At 42.2% G+C, this 14,556-nt stretch overlaps 2 protein-coding genes across 2 annotated transcripts; one reads left to right on the top strand and one right to left on the bottom strand.

Moving 5' to 3' along the window:
• The first annotated feature begins 320 nt into the window (after positions 1–320).
• Positions 321–815, top strand: LOC147406366 (uncharacterized). Its single transcript, XM_086432539.1, has one exon. It carries the CDS (start codon positions 321–323, stop codon positions 813–815), a length of 495 nt encoding a protein of 164 aa, XP_086288665.1.
• An 8,823-nt stretch (positions 816–9,638) lies between these two features.
• Positions 9,639–14,556, bottom strand: LOC147406367 (aquaporin TIP3-1-like). The gene is made up of 3 exons (XM_086434365.1): positions 14,267–14,556; positions 13,943–14,190; positions 9,639–10,163 (listed from the first exon to the last, which is right to left on the bottom strand). The coding sequence occupies exons 1-3, from the start codon at positions 14,394–14,396 to the stop codon at positions 9,768–9,770; spliced, it is 774 nt and encodes a 257-aa protein (XP_086290491.1). The 5' UTR covers positions 14,397–14,556; the 3' UTR covers positions 9,639–9,767.

Raw genomic sequence — 14,556 nt, forward strand, 5'->3', positions numbered from 1 at the left:
CTATGGTCGAGGAGGAGTACTTATTTTTCTTTGAAGTCTGATGGTTAAATCCTTGACTTGTAAGTAGCGAACTTTAACCTTCTTGTCAAACGTGCGAGCGATTCTTCTTTGATAAGTTTGCACCCAAAGTTGTTTTTCTTCAATCAAGTTTAACTCTTCGTACCCAATGACGAGTCTAGTCTGTTTCTAGCAATTGACTTTCCATCAAGACCTTGAAATACAAGATTTCCAATTTAACTAGCAAAACTGCTTCCATATCATATACTAGAAAGTAAGGAATAGCTCCAATAGAGGACTGCATTGACCTGAGGGGAACGGTAATGCCCCATCAGGACGCACTCGTGATCGCACTCCCAGTTGGGAACGTCGAGCTCCGTAGAATATTGGTGGACTCGGGAAGTGCAGTTGATATCCTTTTCCTGAGCGCAGCAAGAAGGATGGGGATTTCAGATAGTGTGGAACCAACCCAGACCCTGGTCTACGGTTTCAATGGGGCTCCCAGCAGCTCGGTGGGCGAAATTACACTCCCAGTCACAGCGGGGTCGAAAGTGGTGATGACGAGGTTTGTGGTGATAAAGATGGATTCAGCCTATAATGCAATCCTCGGGCGAAGATGGATACACGAAATGAAGGCGGTCCCCTCAACGTATCACCAGGTAATTCGATTCCCGAGCCAGGAAGAAGTAGTAGAGATCAGAGGTGACCAGGAGATGGCGCAGCAGTGTTTCCACCTGACCTTAAAGCAAGGACAGGACATCGAGGCCGTTCCTCAAAAGAAGAGGAAAGAGCCACCTGTGGAAGGAGAAACATTATAGCAGTTACAGAAGGAGCCACAGCAGGAGCGACTGGCGACAGTTGAGGAAGTTGAGATAGTAGACCTCGGCGATGGTGGAGGACAGCTGGTTAGTATTGGCACCACAATGTTGCAGGAGGAGAAAACGGCATTGGTCTAGCTTCTGAGGGAAAACAAGGACGTGTTCGCATGGTTGTTAGAGGATATGCCTAGAATTGACCTCTTGGTGGCGTGCCATAGACTAAACATTGATGAAGACTTCCGACCTGTTCGACAGAAGTCGAGGAGGTTGTCTCCCCGTCTAAGGCAGGGGGTAAATGAGGAAATCGAGAAATTATTAAAGGTTGGATTCATCAGGGAAGTAGATTACCCAGAATGGATAGCCAATATAGTGGCAGTGCCAAAGAAGGATGGGAGGGTGAGAGTGTGCATCGACTTTACAAATCTTAATAAGGCATGTCTGAAAGATAGCTTCCCTTTGCCAAGGATTGATAGGTTGATCAACACTACGGCCGGGCATGAAAGAATGTCATTCATGGACGGATACTCGGGGTATAACCAAATCCTATTAGCCGCGGAAGATCAGGAGAAAACGTCGTTCATCACCGAGCAAAGACTGTTCTGCTTTAAGGTCATGCCATTCAGCTTAAGAAACGCTGGGGCCACTTACCAGAGGCTCGTGACAAGGATGTTCGAGGGGTTGATCGGGGAGACAGTGGAGGTGTACATTGACGACCTGTTAGTAAAAAACAGGAAAGCGGATGACCACTTGGCAGACCTGAAGCAGACTTTCGACCGATTGAAAAGTTTTCAAATGAAGCTGAATCCGAATAAGTGCGTATTCGCAATGTCGTCAGGGAAATTTCTCGGGCACATCATCACTAGGAGAGGCATTGAGGCCAACCCAGACCAAATCCGTGCCTTGATGGAAATGCCGAGCCCACGTAACCAAAAGCAAGTTCAGAAACTTGCAGGAAGGATAGCAGCGTTGAATAGGTTTATTTCCCGAGTATCCGACAGATGCCGTCCGTTGTTCAAGTTATTACAAAAAGAAAAGAATTTCTCCTGGAGCAAAGAATGTGAAATGGCGTTTAATAACCTGAAGAAGTATTTAGGGCAGTCGCCGATCCTTAGTTCTCCGGAGGAAGGAGAGGAGTTAGGGATTTATCTAGCAGCCAGCTCGTCGTCGGTAAGCTCGGTCCTCTTCAAAGTCGATTTGAGACGGGAGTACCCTATCTACTACGTTAGTAAGACACTGGGTCCATCGGAGGCGAGGTACACGAAGACAGAGAAAGTAGGATTATCACTCGTCTACTCGACACACAAGCTCAGGCCTTATTTCCTCTCGCACCGCATCCGAGTTGTGAAAGATAGCCCGTTGAAAGAAATGATGCATAGGTCGAAAAAGTCTCAGAGGATGGTAAGATGGGCGGTAATTCTCGGAGAATACGACTTACAGTTTGAGTTACGAACGACACTAAAAGGGTAAGTGCTAGCAGACTTCCTCGCCGATTTCCCGGTCGAAGATCCAAACTAGGAAGAATTGGAGGACGAGGATGAAGTGGGGGAAGAAACAGAATTGTGGGACAAACATGCAGGTTGAAGGATGTTCGTCGATGGTTCGTCAAATTATTCAGGCTCGGGAGTTGGGATAGTGCTTGTAACACCGAGCAATGACAGACTTGAGAAGATAATCAAGCTCAGATATGAGGCATCAAACAATGAAGTTGAGTACGAGGTAGTTATCAATGGGCTGAGAATGGCAAGCGAACTAAAAGTTGGCCGAATAACGCTATGCACTGACTCGCAGCTCATAGCGAATCAGTGCAATGGTAAATTGAAACAAAGGACAAGCGTATGTCGAAATATCTGATCTCAGTAAAACGGGAAATTGAAAAATTCGACCAAGTAAAGATATGTTAGATACCGAGGGATGAAAACAGGCACGCAGACTCGCTGGCTTACATCGCTTCAATGCTAGGGGAAATAGAAAGACGAGCTTTACCGATAGAATACTTGCCTAAAGCAAGCATTGATCACGGTGAAAGAGAATGCGCACAGGTGGAACAAACCTAGGGATGGATAGAAGAGTATACGCAGTATCTACACTCAAAGGTGCTGCCAGAGGACAAGGTGGAAGCAAAGAAAATGCTACGGAAGGTCGGCAAGTACACGCTCGTTGATGGAGAACTCTATAGAATGTCGTTCGGAGGACCACTTCTAAGATGTCTTAGTAAAGCGGAGTCCGAGCTCATAATGGCATAAATCCATGAAGGGATCTGTGGCAACCACTCGGGGGGGGGGGGGGGGGCGATCGCTTGCCAATAAGGTGATCAACCAGGGCTACTTTTAACCCAGGATGCAGGAAGATTGCAAGAAATACGTAAGGACCTGTGATAAATGCCAAAACCATGCTCCCACGCATCTACAGCCAACCAGCGAGCTCCACCCTATGAAGTCACCCTGGCCGTTCTCTATATGGGGAATGGACATTGTTGGACCTCTACCTTGGGGAAAAGGGGGTAAGCTCTTCATCCTTGTAGCTACAGATTATTTTACCAAATGGGTCAAAACTGTTCCTCTCACTCGGATTAGGGAAGAAGAAGTTATCAAATTCACTTGGGAACACATCATAACGCGCTTCGGAATCCCTTATGCACTAATCTCCGATAACGGAACACAATTCAAGGGTAACCGCGTGCAATCGTACTTCAAGGAATACGGGATCCAATCACTCCAGTCGTCACCGAGGTATCCACAAGGTAACGGGCAGGCGGAAGCATCCAACAAGACAATCCTCGGGAACTTAAAAAAGAAATTGGCGGAGCATAAAGGAAGATGGGTGGACGAGTTACACAGTGTCCTATGGGCTTACCGGACTACAGCAAGAAGGGCAACAGGTTTCACTCCGTTCGCGCTAGCCTATGGGACTGAAGCCGTCATCTCGATCGAAATACAGGTTCCTACTACTAGAACACAAGTGGTCGAAACAGAACTGAACGATGAAATGGTGGCTCGAAATTTGGATTGGTTGGATGAGACGCGAGAGAGGGTCATAGAAAAATTAGCGCGATACCAACAAGTGTTAAAAAGGTTTTATGATTGGAAGGTCCGGCATAGGGAATTCCAAGTCGGCAATATGGTGCTTCGAAAGGTATTCTCCAACACCAAGGAAGTCAACAGTGGAAAGCTCGACTCTAACTGGGAAGGACCTTACATCGTAAGCAAAGTTGGGGAATCTGGTGTGTACTACTTAGAAACATCAACAGGGGATGTAGTTCAATCACCATGGAATGTATTCAATCTGAAGAAATATTATCAATAAACAGTTATCTTTGCATCTATGCCTACTGTCCAAGCAAAGTCTCGGCCCCTCAACAGGAACCGAGCCCAACTGAGGAGTTGGTTCGAAGTTAAAGCCTTGGCCCCTCCACAGTAGCCAAGCCCAACTGAGGAGTTGGTCTAAGGCAAAGCCTCGGCCCCTCAACAGGAACCGAGCCCAACTGAGGAGTTGGTTCGAAGTTAAAGCCTTGGCCCCTCCACGGGAGCCAAGCCCAACTGAGGAGTTGGTCTAAGACAAAGCCTCGGCCCCTCAATAGGAGTCGAGCTCAACTGAGGAGTTGATTCGAAGTTAAAGCCTTGGCCCCTCCACGGGAGCCAAGTCCAACTGAGGAGTTGGTCTAAGGCAAAGCCTCGGCCCCTCAACAGGAGCCGAGCCCAACTCAAGAGTTGGTTCGAAGCTAAAGCCTTGGCCCATTCACAGGCGCCAAGCCTAGACTAAAATATCAGTTCAAGGCAAGGCTTCGGCCCTCAACGAGTGCCAAGCCTAATGAGTTGGTCAAATGAGAGCAATATTAACTATTCCGGGATTATTAAGCAATAGACATCCGCATGAAAGCCAAAAAAAAGGGGGGAGAAGAGAAAAATGAGCAGCAAAAACTGAAAGGCACAAGAATTTTCAGAAAAAATATGTATTCTTATTAATATAAAAAGGAGATTTACATGTGGAATTACAAAATTGTATTACAAAAAAAGAAGAGAGAAAAATTATGCATCCGCTTCAATGATGGCTTTGGCATCATTGGGAGCTTGGTCCTCGGTGGGAGCAGCTGGACCTTCAAGAAAACGGTCGGGAGCAGCAGCAGTTGTTGCTTCTGGGGTCACCTTCGGCTTCTTCGCAGCAGCCTCGGCTTTCTTTAGCTTTGCCTTCAGCTTGTTGTAGGCTGTTTCCCAAGCTTCCTCCGAGGAATCCAGCTGGGCTTGGAGGGAGTTGAGTTGGTCTTGAAGAGCTCTCTCCTGCTCCACCTCCTTCGCCTTTACCAGCTCTTCCAACGAAGAGATTTTCCCATCCGCCAAAGCCAAGCGGTCCTTATTCTGCTCCAGTTCGGATAATGCGCTATCCAAGCTTGTTTGGAGCTTTTGGGATTTGGCCGCAGCCACATCCCTTTCAGCCTACAGCTGAAAAAGGCAACCTTCCACAGCTTTGAGGTTATCTGCTGAAGTGTCGCGAGCTTCCACGAGCCTGACCACGGCATGTTATGCCTGGTAAGACAAAACAAAAATATATATATATATATATATATATATATATATATATATATATATATATATATATAGGGTCGCGTTATTACGACCCCCTTTTGGACCCCCTTGCGACACACCTTTTTGTCTTATATGGGCAAAAATGTTTGGAATGGGCTGATTTTTTGTGAGGATGATCTCTATGGTGAGGGGATCATCCTGGCAAAAAATCATCCCATTCCAAAACTTCTAACCCCATCAAAATTGATTTACAAAATTGGATGGTCTATAATTTTTCAACAAAAATCGGACGGTCTAGAAGTTTGGAATGGGATGATTTTTTGCCAGGATGATCCTCTCACCATAGAGATCATCCTCACAAAAAATCAGCCCATTCCAACATTTTTACCCATATAAGACAAAAAGGTGTGTCGCAAAGGGGGTCCAAAAGGGGGTCGTAATAACGTGACCCATATATATATATATATATATATATATATATATATATATATATATATACCGTTCAAGGGCCATGTGAGAAAACATATGAAAAAAATTTCGTTTTTCAAAATAAGAGCTAGAGGTTTTGGATTGAGCTGATTTTTTGCAAGGATGGTCACTATGATGAAAAGATCATCCTCACAAAAAATCAGCTCAATCAGAAACTTCTAAATCCATCAAAAGTGATTTACAAATTAGTGATAAAAATTGGTAAAAAATCGACGGTCCACATTCTAAATCACTTTTAATGGGGTTAGAAGTTTCAGATTGGGCTGATTTTTTTTTTTTGGATGATCTTCCCATCATAGAGATCATCCTCACAAAAAATCTGCTCAATCCAAAATTTCTAACCCATATTTTAAAATTTTATTAAAAACGAAAGTTTTTACATATGTTTTCTCATATGGCCCTTGAACCTGACCCTATATATATATATATATTAGAAGGATTCAAGTACAGAAAAGAAACATCAAAAGAAGGTAAAGAGCTTACCACAGCCAAAGCTCGGAATGCATCATTCGCAAATTTAGCCGAGTCACGGGCGTAACTTCTGCGAACTTTCTCCACGTCCCGCGGGAACGCGGAAGCGTCAAAGATCGCCCTGGCCACCACCGGGTCGGATAAGGCTGAGTCCCTATCCGACACCGGCTTTCCCCTCACATTGGGATGTACCACCCAGGGGGAAGGAGGGGGCAGATTTCCCCTTTGCACCGAACCAGTCGAGGATGTTTGGGATATCTCGGCTGGTTGGTTCTCCCCCTCGGCACCAGGAGGAGGAGGCAGTTGGAGCTGGACCACCGGGACCGGAGAGCGGGGTCCCCTCCTCAGCCTCTTGAGAAGAGGTTGATGGTTTTCTTCTTCCTCTTCCTCTTCCACGGCTACGTGCCCCACCCCTGGAGTCCCTGTTGGCAGGGTAGGGGGAACCTCCATGGCTTCATCCTCGGAGTCGGATCCCAGGACGGGTGGCGGCCTTTTTTATTGAAGTGCCATGCTTGGGGGGCGGATAGACGGCGGAAGAAAGGCTGTGGCATAGTTGTAAAGATCAGGATTTGAAAGCGGATGAGTGATCACCACCGAATCACTCGGAAACTTGTCCTTGCTCGGGACTGCAGAAATGAAGAAAATTGAAGTTATTTACCGGGAAAAAGAAACTAGAAAAGCAAAGAGAAGAGAATCAAAGTAAAAACTCACCTTGGGGGTTGAACGAGGAGTGGGCCAAAGAAGGAAGCTCGTCACCTGGGGCGTTTTCCCACTGGTCGGATATCCGAATTGGGAACAAGAACCACTCCTTGTCCGAATCAGGAAGATTGACCAAGGACGACTTCCCTCTCCTCTTCGATAAATAGAAGAAGCCCGGTTTTTTGGGGCATTTCTTCAGGACAAATTGGGCCCTAATGTCCCATAGCCCGAGCTAGAGGCCGTCCTCCAGCCTACTGTTCATGTGCTCGCGGGCACTAATGAGTCGGAAGAAATTTCCGCTCATTTGCCTGGGAGCCCTCCTATAAAAATTCAGAACTTCCCGAGTCAACTTGCTTAGAGGGACTCTGAGGCCTGCTCTGAATTGCCTCTAATGTATCACTGGGGTACCTGGGGGGCTTTCCCTGAGAGGCGTGGCCTCATCCACATATGACATGCCTACGCTGGCAGGGACACCAAATGTGTCCCTAACCGCCTCTAGTGGAGGGCGAGCAGGAGCATGGGATCTTCCCTTGGTCATTTGAATAACAGAAAAGGGAACAAAAGGAGGAGGAACAAGAGGAGAGGGGCCTCTGTTTTCGTTACCTTCCCTTGTCTTTGCTCTTCAAACGACCGAAAACTTCACGCCACTGGTTGACTGACGTGGAGAAGGCACAGTGAAGGCACGAGCGGGGGCAAGAGAGGCAGAGTAACGGCAAGGAGAGTGAAGGTAAAAGATAAATGAGAAATGAATGGGGTATTTATAAACCTGAGAGGCCTCGAGATACGCGATTGAAATCAACGGCTAGGATCTCTTAAGCAAATAATGATGAGGCATTAATTGCTGAGAGATCCGATATGACCGTTCGACCTTCGCACGCGAACCAAGCTATTCGCAGAGCGCCACGTGTACTGTATACATAATTGCGCCGTATAAACCAACAGACATGACACACCTTACGAGAGCAGCCCCACCGACCGCCGCCCTCGAAAAACTAACGGGCTAGGTAACGGTTCGTCATAATAAAATCATTAATCCTAACTGCGACCCACTGAGAGGCTGCCACATGTCAATTTTCCAATTTTTTAGATTAATATTCTCGAGCGCCCGAGCAGTCCGCTCGAGCCCTCGAGAGGGGGTATTGTGAAGGAAATTCTTAAACATGGACACGTGGCTCAAGCAAAGCCCGAAAGTAATAATTTTAAGCTCGGATAGACTGCTACATAGGTCCAGTTTATTAAACTCTTCGAATGCACGGATGCCCCAGCTCGGACCTAAGTCACCGATCCATTAAGTAGCCCGGACAACGACAGTCTAGGTCGGCAAGAGGGATCTGACAGATGTACCATTGATTGACAGCTCTAACAACCCACATCATGTCAGATCAGCTCTGATTATCCCAGAAGTGGCAAGGCAGTTGCAACAACTCCTGCAGCTGACATGTCAGGGAGTGAGCTAACTGCCCTTAGTAAACTAACTGCCCTGGGTCATTTCAAAGGATGGCATAGAAAACAATCAAGTTCAATGCTTATAAAAGAAATAGGACTATGGGTAAAAGAGGTGGGGATTCTTCTTCTCTCAAAACAAAAATTACATTGATCAATTTGTCTAACTTGATCGTCGGAGTGGGCTAATTTGCAGGTCCGCCCCAGTTAGGAGAGAGGAAAAGTGTAGAGCGAATTCTTGCATCTACAAGAGATATCCCCTATGATATTCAAATTGACAACATGCATCCATTAAGCCTTGATCTCCCCCAATCTAAAGAACAATGACTTAAAAGGGCCCTCATCTTGAACTGATATTCACTCTCAAGAAATATAACAACAATGTTCAGATTTTGTTATTAGTCAAAGAAGATCCAATTCAGATAAATTCAAAAAAAAAAATTGTAAAAAAGTCAAATCAAAGACTTTGGAGGATATAAAAATGATATTTTTGTGTTTCTTGCCAAAATCTATCTTGGGTTCCCTAAAAATTCTTTCTTATTCCCGAGACTTTAATGTTCAAGAAAATAAAATTTTGAGAAAATAAAAATGACATTTTTGTATTTCTTTCCAAAATCTATCTTCAGTTCCCTAAATTTTTTTTCTTATTCTTGAGACTTTAATGTTCAAGAAAATAAAATTTTGAGAAAATAAATCTAAGTCAAAAGTTTTTACAAGTCTTAATGTCTATAGTTTTAGCGAGAATCTTTTGTAATTGTTATGGTGATTATGGGATGATCATTGTTTGTTGTGAAGAGCCTGACATTTACATAAACCAAGATTATGAGTTTACCATCGTTAGCCATTAGCCCCCACTGACCAAAAGTCCTTGCTCGGCCCCACTATAAATTTTAAGTTTTCTGAATTTGAAAACAGTTATAGGAATTTAATTTCGTCGTATTCAGCTCACAAGATAGTAGTCTACAAACACTCCACCCCCCCCCCCCCCCCCCCCCCCCCCCCCCCACACACACACACACACACACACACACACACACAAAATAAATAAATAAATAGAGAGTACTGTCCATCTCCTTCGGAAGGAAGATCAACTTGTTCATCACCCTTCATTTTAAACATATTATCATGATGTTTAATTAATACTCTAATCTATACTTCATTTATAACATTAAAGTTACTCTCCAGGGTTGACCCATTAATATGACCAAAGAAGGTATCATTTATTTCAAAACTACTCACAAAAAGAGCCAAAACACAAGTCTTTACACACACTTAGAAACAAAGACGAGACAAGAGTAGGAGAAAAAGTGTCACCATGTAGCAAAATAGACTAATAATCAGCTGGAGCCAATGGTTGGTGTGTGCGTGGTGCTACTGCTGTTACTTCCCCTGGGATCACTCCATACTCATATGTCACACCTGCAAGTGCTGCCCCAATCAATGGCCCCACCCAATATATCCAGTGATTGGTCCACCTCCATCCCACCAGTGCGGGTCCAAATGCTCGTGCTGGGTTCATTGATGCACCATCGAATGGCCCTCCTACGAGTATGTTGGCCCCCACAATGAACCCTATGGCTAGAGGTGCTATGGTGCCCAAGCTGCCCCTCTTTGGATCAATGGCTGTTGCGTATACCGTGTACACCAAACCAAAAGTCATCACTATCTCTAGGAGCACTGCATGCCATTCCCCTACGCCAAACCCCACTGAGAACCCCACTGGCCTCTGCAACATCATCCACCATGAGCATTCAAAAATTACAGAATCAGCTCTTGCTGGGAGATAAACTACAACTTCCATACTTCAGATTTGTATCTCAAGGGATTTTTCTCTTTGTACTCTTTCTTTTATAATACAATGCTGCCCTTTTGCTATGATTTTTTTTAATCTTTTTTTTTTTCGTATCTATCCATTTTCCTAAATTAGGCAAACGTTTAGGAACAAATGTTTGCTTGCACCTAAAAAATATCGAAAAGAGTTTATTTTCAATTTTGAGGTAAGGATAATCCTGAGATAATAACACTAGAATACGTGTTAAGAACCAAAACAATACTCCAAAAATACTTAGATGTTAAAGGAGTGGAAAGTTTTAATAACTTTGGGGTAAGGGTAATCCTAGGATACGTGTTAAGAACCAAAACGATACTCCAAAAATACTTGGGACCTTAATGGAGTGGAAAGTTTTAATAATTTGACCTTAATAGAGTGGAAAGTTTTAATAATTTTGGGGTAATGAGATAATAACACTAGGATACGTGTTACGAACCAAAACAATACTCCAAAATCGCCTAGACCTTAATAGAGTAGAAAGTTTTAAGTCTTAAGGAGCTCAAGGCCGATGCTTTCGTTGGCCCACTTTTTGGCGAGCCCCCAACCCCTTGATCACCTTTTTCAAGTACTAGGTATCCCATTTTCTTTTTCCCACAAGTTGCCCCTACCCAAACTAATTATGGTGGCCTACTATGGAGGACCCTTTCATACCCCATACTAGATCAGGACCACTTTTTTCTTTTTTTTCCCCTCCCCTAAAAAACCCCTTCCATATGGTAGAAGATCTCTTTTTTTCCTTCTGTTTTCACCCTAACTCAAACCTAGGAGATGGAAAACTCTGATACAAAATGTTAAGACCCGAACCAATACTCCAAAAATATCTACACGTTAATGGAGTGGAGAGTGTAAGTCATTACCTAAGCATCCTAACTCACTACCTAGTGAAAGGGGTAAATTCGATGAACCTATGAATTTGCTAAATTCGACAGACCTTGGGGCCGAATTTATCCCTTTTTTAAGGTAATGAATATATCAGTGGAGTGGAGGGTGGTAGGGGAAATACATTAAAGCCAAGAATGGAATTTTATTGAAAAAAAACAAAATCTTTTTCCCACAAAATAATTATAAATATATATAAAGTTAAAGTTGTCTTTTCTCCCACACATTTTTCTCCCATAGAAAACCTAAGATATCAAATTAATTACTTGTTGGAGCCAAATTAGTGCTAGAGATACTAGAATAGATTGACTTTATTGTGAGGATAATCATAGTACTCCCAAAACTTAAAGATTACATCAAATATGGAACAAACATTTTCATTGTTGATCCACTATTTAAATTTGTGAGTTCTAGGTGTGCATTTAAATATAAAAAAATGTCTGATCTAAAGACTTTTATCAAGAACAAAAAAGTGTACATATATGAGAATGTTAATAACTAATGTTTCATCGATACGTTATCTAATACTTCATTGATAAGTTTAGCACCTCCAATCTTTACTATTCTTTTTTGGATTTTGTTAACACGTGCCCTAAGGGCACCTATAAAGTGCATTAAATACACCTTGGAAGTTTATTTTCCTATCAAAAATACCCTCAAAACAAATTTAATTATCAAAAATACCCTCAAAAGATTTTGTTAACATGTAATCCAACGGCACACACATTGGAATGCATAAAATACACCATTCAAATAAATATTTGAGGGTATTTTGTATTAAATTTTTGTGTGTGGACATTTTCGGGTTGAAAAATAAATTTCCAAAATGTATTTAATGCACCTTAATGTGCCCCTGGGGCACATGTTAACAAAACCCTTCTTTTTTGTAAGACTTTTAGTTAGATGATTTGTTTTTAATGATAAAGATAATGTTGATCTTTGAATATAAATGCTAACCTTCTTGAATAAAGAAGAGTAACATTCAAAGACCAAAATACCCTTATTTTTATCACCAAAAGACAAAACTTCAAAAAGTCTTATTAGAAAATCTAATTAGAGTTTGCTAATGTCCCAATGCCGCAAGTTAGAATTCATTAGCATCCTCTACTTCTTTCTTAAATACCTTGTGACCTTGATCTTTTCAACCAAGGAAAAATATCCTAAACATCCTTATTTTCACCTAACAATTTTATTTTTAAAACAAGAACTCTTCAACCTCAACGGTAAACTAATTTTAACCTATTTAACTTCATCCACAATTGATCTAACATTGCCTTAATCCCCGATAGAAAATTTTAAGACTTTTTTATTAAAAAACATCTCATCATATTCTACTCCAAAAATCATATCTTGATCTTTAGATTAGTAGTTTAAAGAAGATTAATCTTAATGGTGAAAACTAGGATAAAAAAAGTCTTAACGAAGACATTGAAGATGATTGGTTTTGGAAGAGAGAGAAGAAATTTCTGGTTTTAACTTGAAGAAAGGAGCATGAGGTCATTTTGCATTAGACTATTGGAGAAGACCGAAGTCAAGGGTAAAGTATGCCATTTGAGCTGCCCTATGTTTAAAGAATGAGTCGTGATAATATGACCTACCCACGTGGCATACTCAATCGACTACCCCTACCATGATAAGTTCGGGAATCGTAGATCTGCACTCCTCGGGATACAAAACTGCACTTTTTTATGAGGAAATGCAGTTATGTATCCCAAGGAGTACAGATCTACGATTCCCGAACCTATCACGTTAGGGGTGTTTATTGAGTATGCCATGTAGATAAATTAGATTATCATGATTCTTTAAGAATAATGATTTTCGGACTCCCCCCTCCCCCGAGGTACGCCGCCTGATGTGGCATGAGCTAGAATCATAATTATTTTCCTCAAGATACAAAATTGCACCTTTCATGGGGAAATTAAGTTTTGTATCCCGAGGAGAGCATATCTACGATTCTAACCCATGCCACGTCAGGGAGAGTACGTTAAATCACGACTCGTGCTTTAAACTCACGAGGGAGTTCCCTTACTTGGGTCTTCTCTTATAATATAAAGAAAAATGACCTAAATGCCCTTTTCTTCTAAGTTTTCAAAGAGGTGACATTGCCCCATTACTGGGATATTCTCTCATAATAGTGTAAGAAATGACCTAAATGCCCCTTTTCAAATCTTTAACCAAAAGAGACTGACTAGTTGCATACCACCTATTTACCAATTGCACTCCATAAGTGAAAAATTCCCATTGGCACTCCCTTTGGAAGATTACACTCCAAAATAATAAAGAAAATGTTGGACTCTTTCTTTTTAAAATGTTTTTTTTTTTTCTTCCTCAACTATGCCCAAAGAAATTATTGCTAGTTCGATAATTTTTGCAAGAAATTTATTTCCATTTTGGAACCATGTTTTAAAGTTATGTTCTCTTGAAATTCAGTTTAAATTTAAACAAAGATTAAAAAATCAGTGCCTTAATTAAAACAATCAAAAAACACGATCAAAGTAGAACATGGGCAAAGAATACAAAACTACAAATTAAAATAAATAAAATTTAAATCCAAAAAAGGTTAGATATTGGAGTGCAAGCAGTAGGTTAAAATAGAGGTTATAAAATACCAAAAAAACAAAGGATTTTTTAAAGTCTGCCCGGGCTCTGCATTCTTACCTTCAGCAAGGCAGTATCTAAGAGTAAACCTTCCGCAAAGAAGTTTATATATATATATGTCCTCGTTTGCGAAGCCTAGATCTGTAATTGTAATTATAAAAATAAAATAAAAAAGTAAAAAAGTAGAAAAAAGTTACCATATCGTTGGTGGTGAACCTAAGCAAAACAGAGGCCAAAACAGACCCTAAGAGCTGAGCCACCCAGTAATACACCGCACGTAGCACAGTCAACCGTCCACCCACCAACGCACCAAACGTAACAGCTGGGTTCACGTGACCTCCTGATAAATTCTGCCCTATCGCCACTGCTACAAACAACGAAAACGCATGTGCTAACGCCACCGCCACTAGTCCTGATGATGTAGTCGTGTCCTTGTCCATCTTAGCTGCACACTTACACCTAATTAATTAAAGAATATGACTCATCTTGACTTGAATAATATTCTTGACATACATACATACCGAGAGCGAGAACAGATCCTTCTCCAGCAAAGACGAAGATGAAGGTGGATATGAGTTCAGATAAAGTAGCTCTCATGGAGTCGGGATGGGTGGCTTCTTCCACCCGACCCAAAGCGATGCCTCTTCTCATAACTCTAATCTCTATTAATCTAACCTCCTCTATGTTTAATAACTACTACTACTACTACTTCTGCTTCTGTTCTTCTTTTCTTGATCTTCTTTGCATGCAAATTGAGAGACAGTAGAGAGAAGGGCCCTCTTGAAAATGGTGGAAGCGAGCGAGAGAGAGA

Source organism: Akebia trifoliata, chromosome 3 (genome assembly GCF_017979445.1).
Source record: "Akebia trifoliata isolate Shusen 1 chromosome 3, ASM1797944v1, whole genome shotgun sequence".
NCBI classification, from domain to species: domain Eukaryota; kingdom Viridiplantae; phylum Streptophyta; class Magnoliopsida; order Ranunculales; family Lardizabalaceae; genus Akebia; species Akebia trifoliata.

Bases quoted from the DNA above. Each gene is read 5' to 3' on its own strand.
- LOC147406366 (XM_086432539.1), top strand. From the start codon at position 321: ATGCCCCATCAGGACGCACTCGTGATCGCACTCCCAGTTGGGAACGTC.
- LOC147406367 (XM_086434365.1), bottom strand. From the start codon at position 14,396: ATGAGAAGAGGCATCGCTTTGGGTCGGGTGGAAGAAGCCACCCATCCC. The intron at 14,191-14,266 runs GTATGTATGTAT...GTAAGTGTGCAG, and splicing joins AGGATCTGTTCTCGCTCTCG to CTAAGATGGACAAGGACACG. The intron at 10,164-13,942 runs GTAACTTTTTTC...ATGATGTTGCAG, and splicing joins GGTTCACCACCAACGATATG to AGGCCAGTGGGGTTCTCAGT.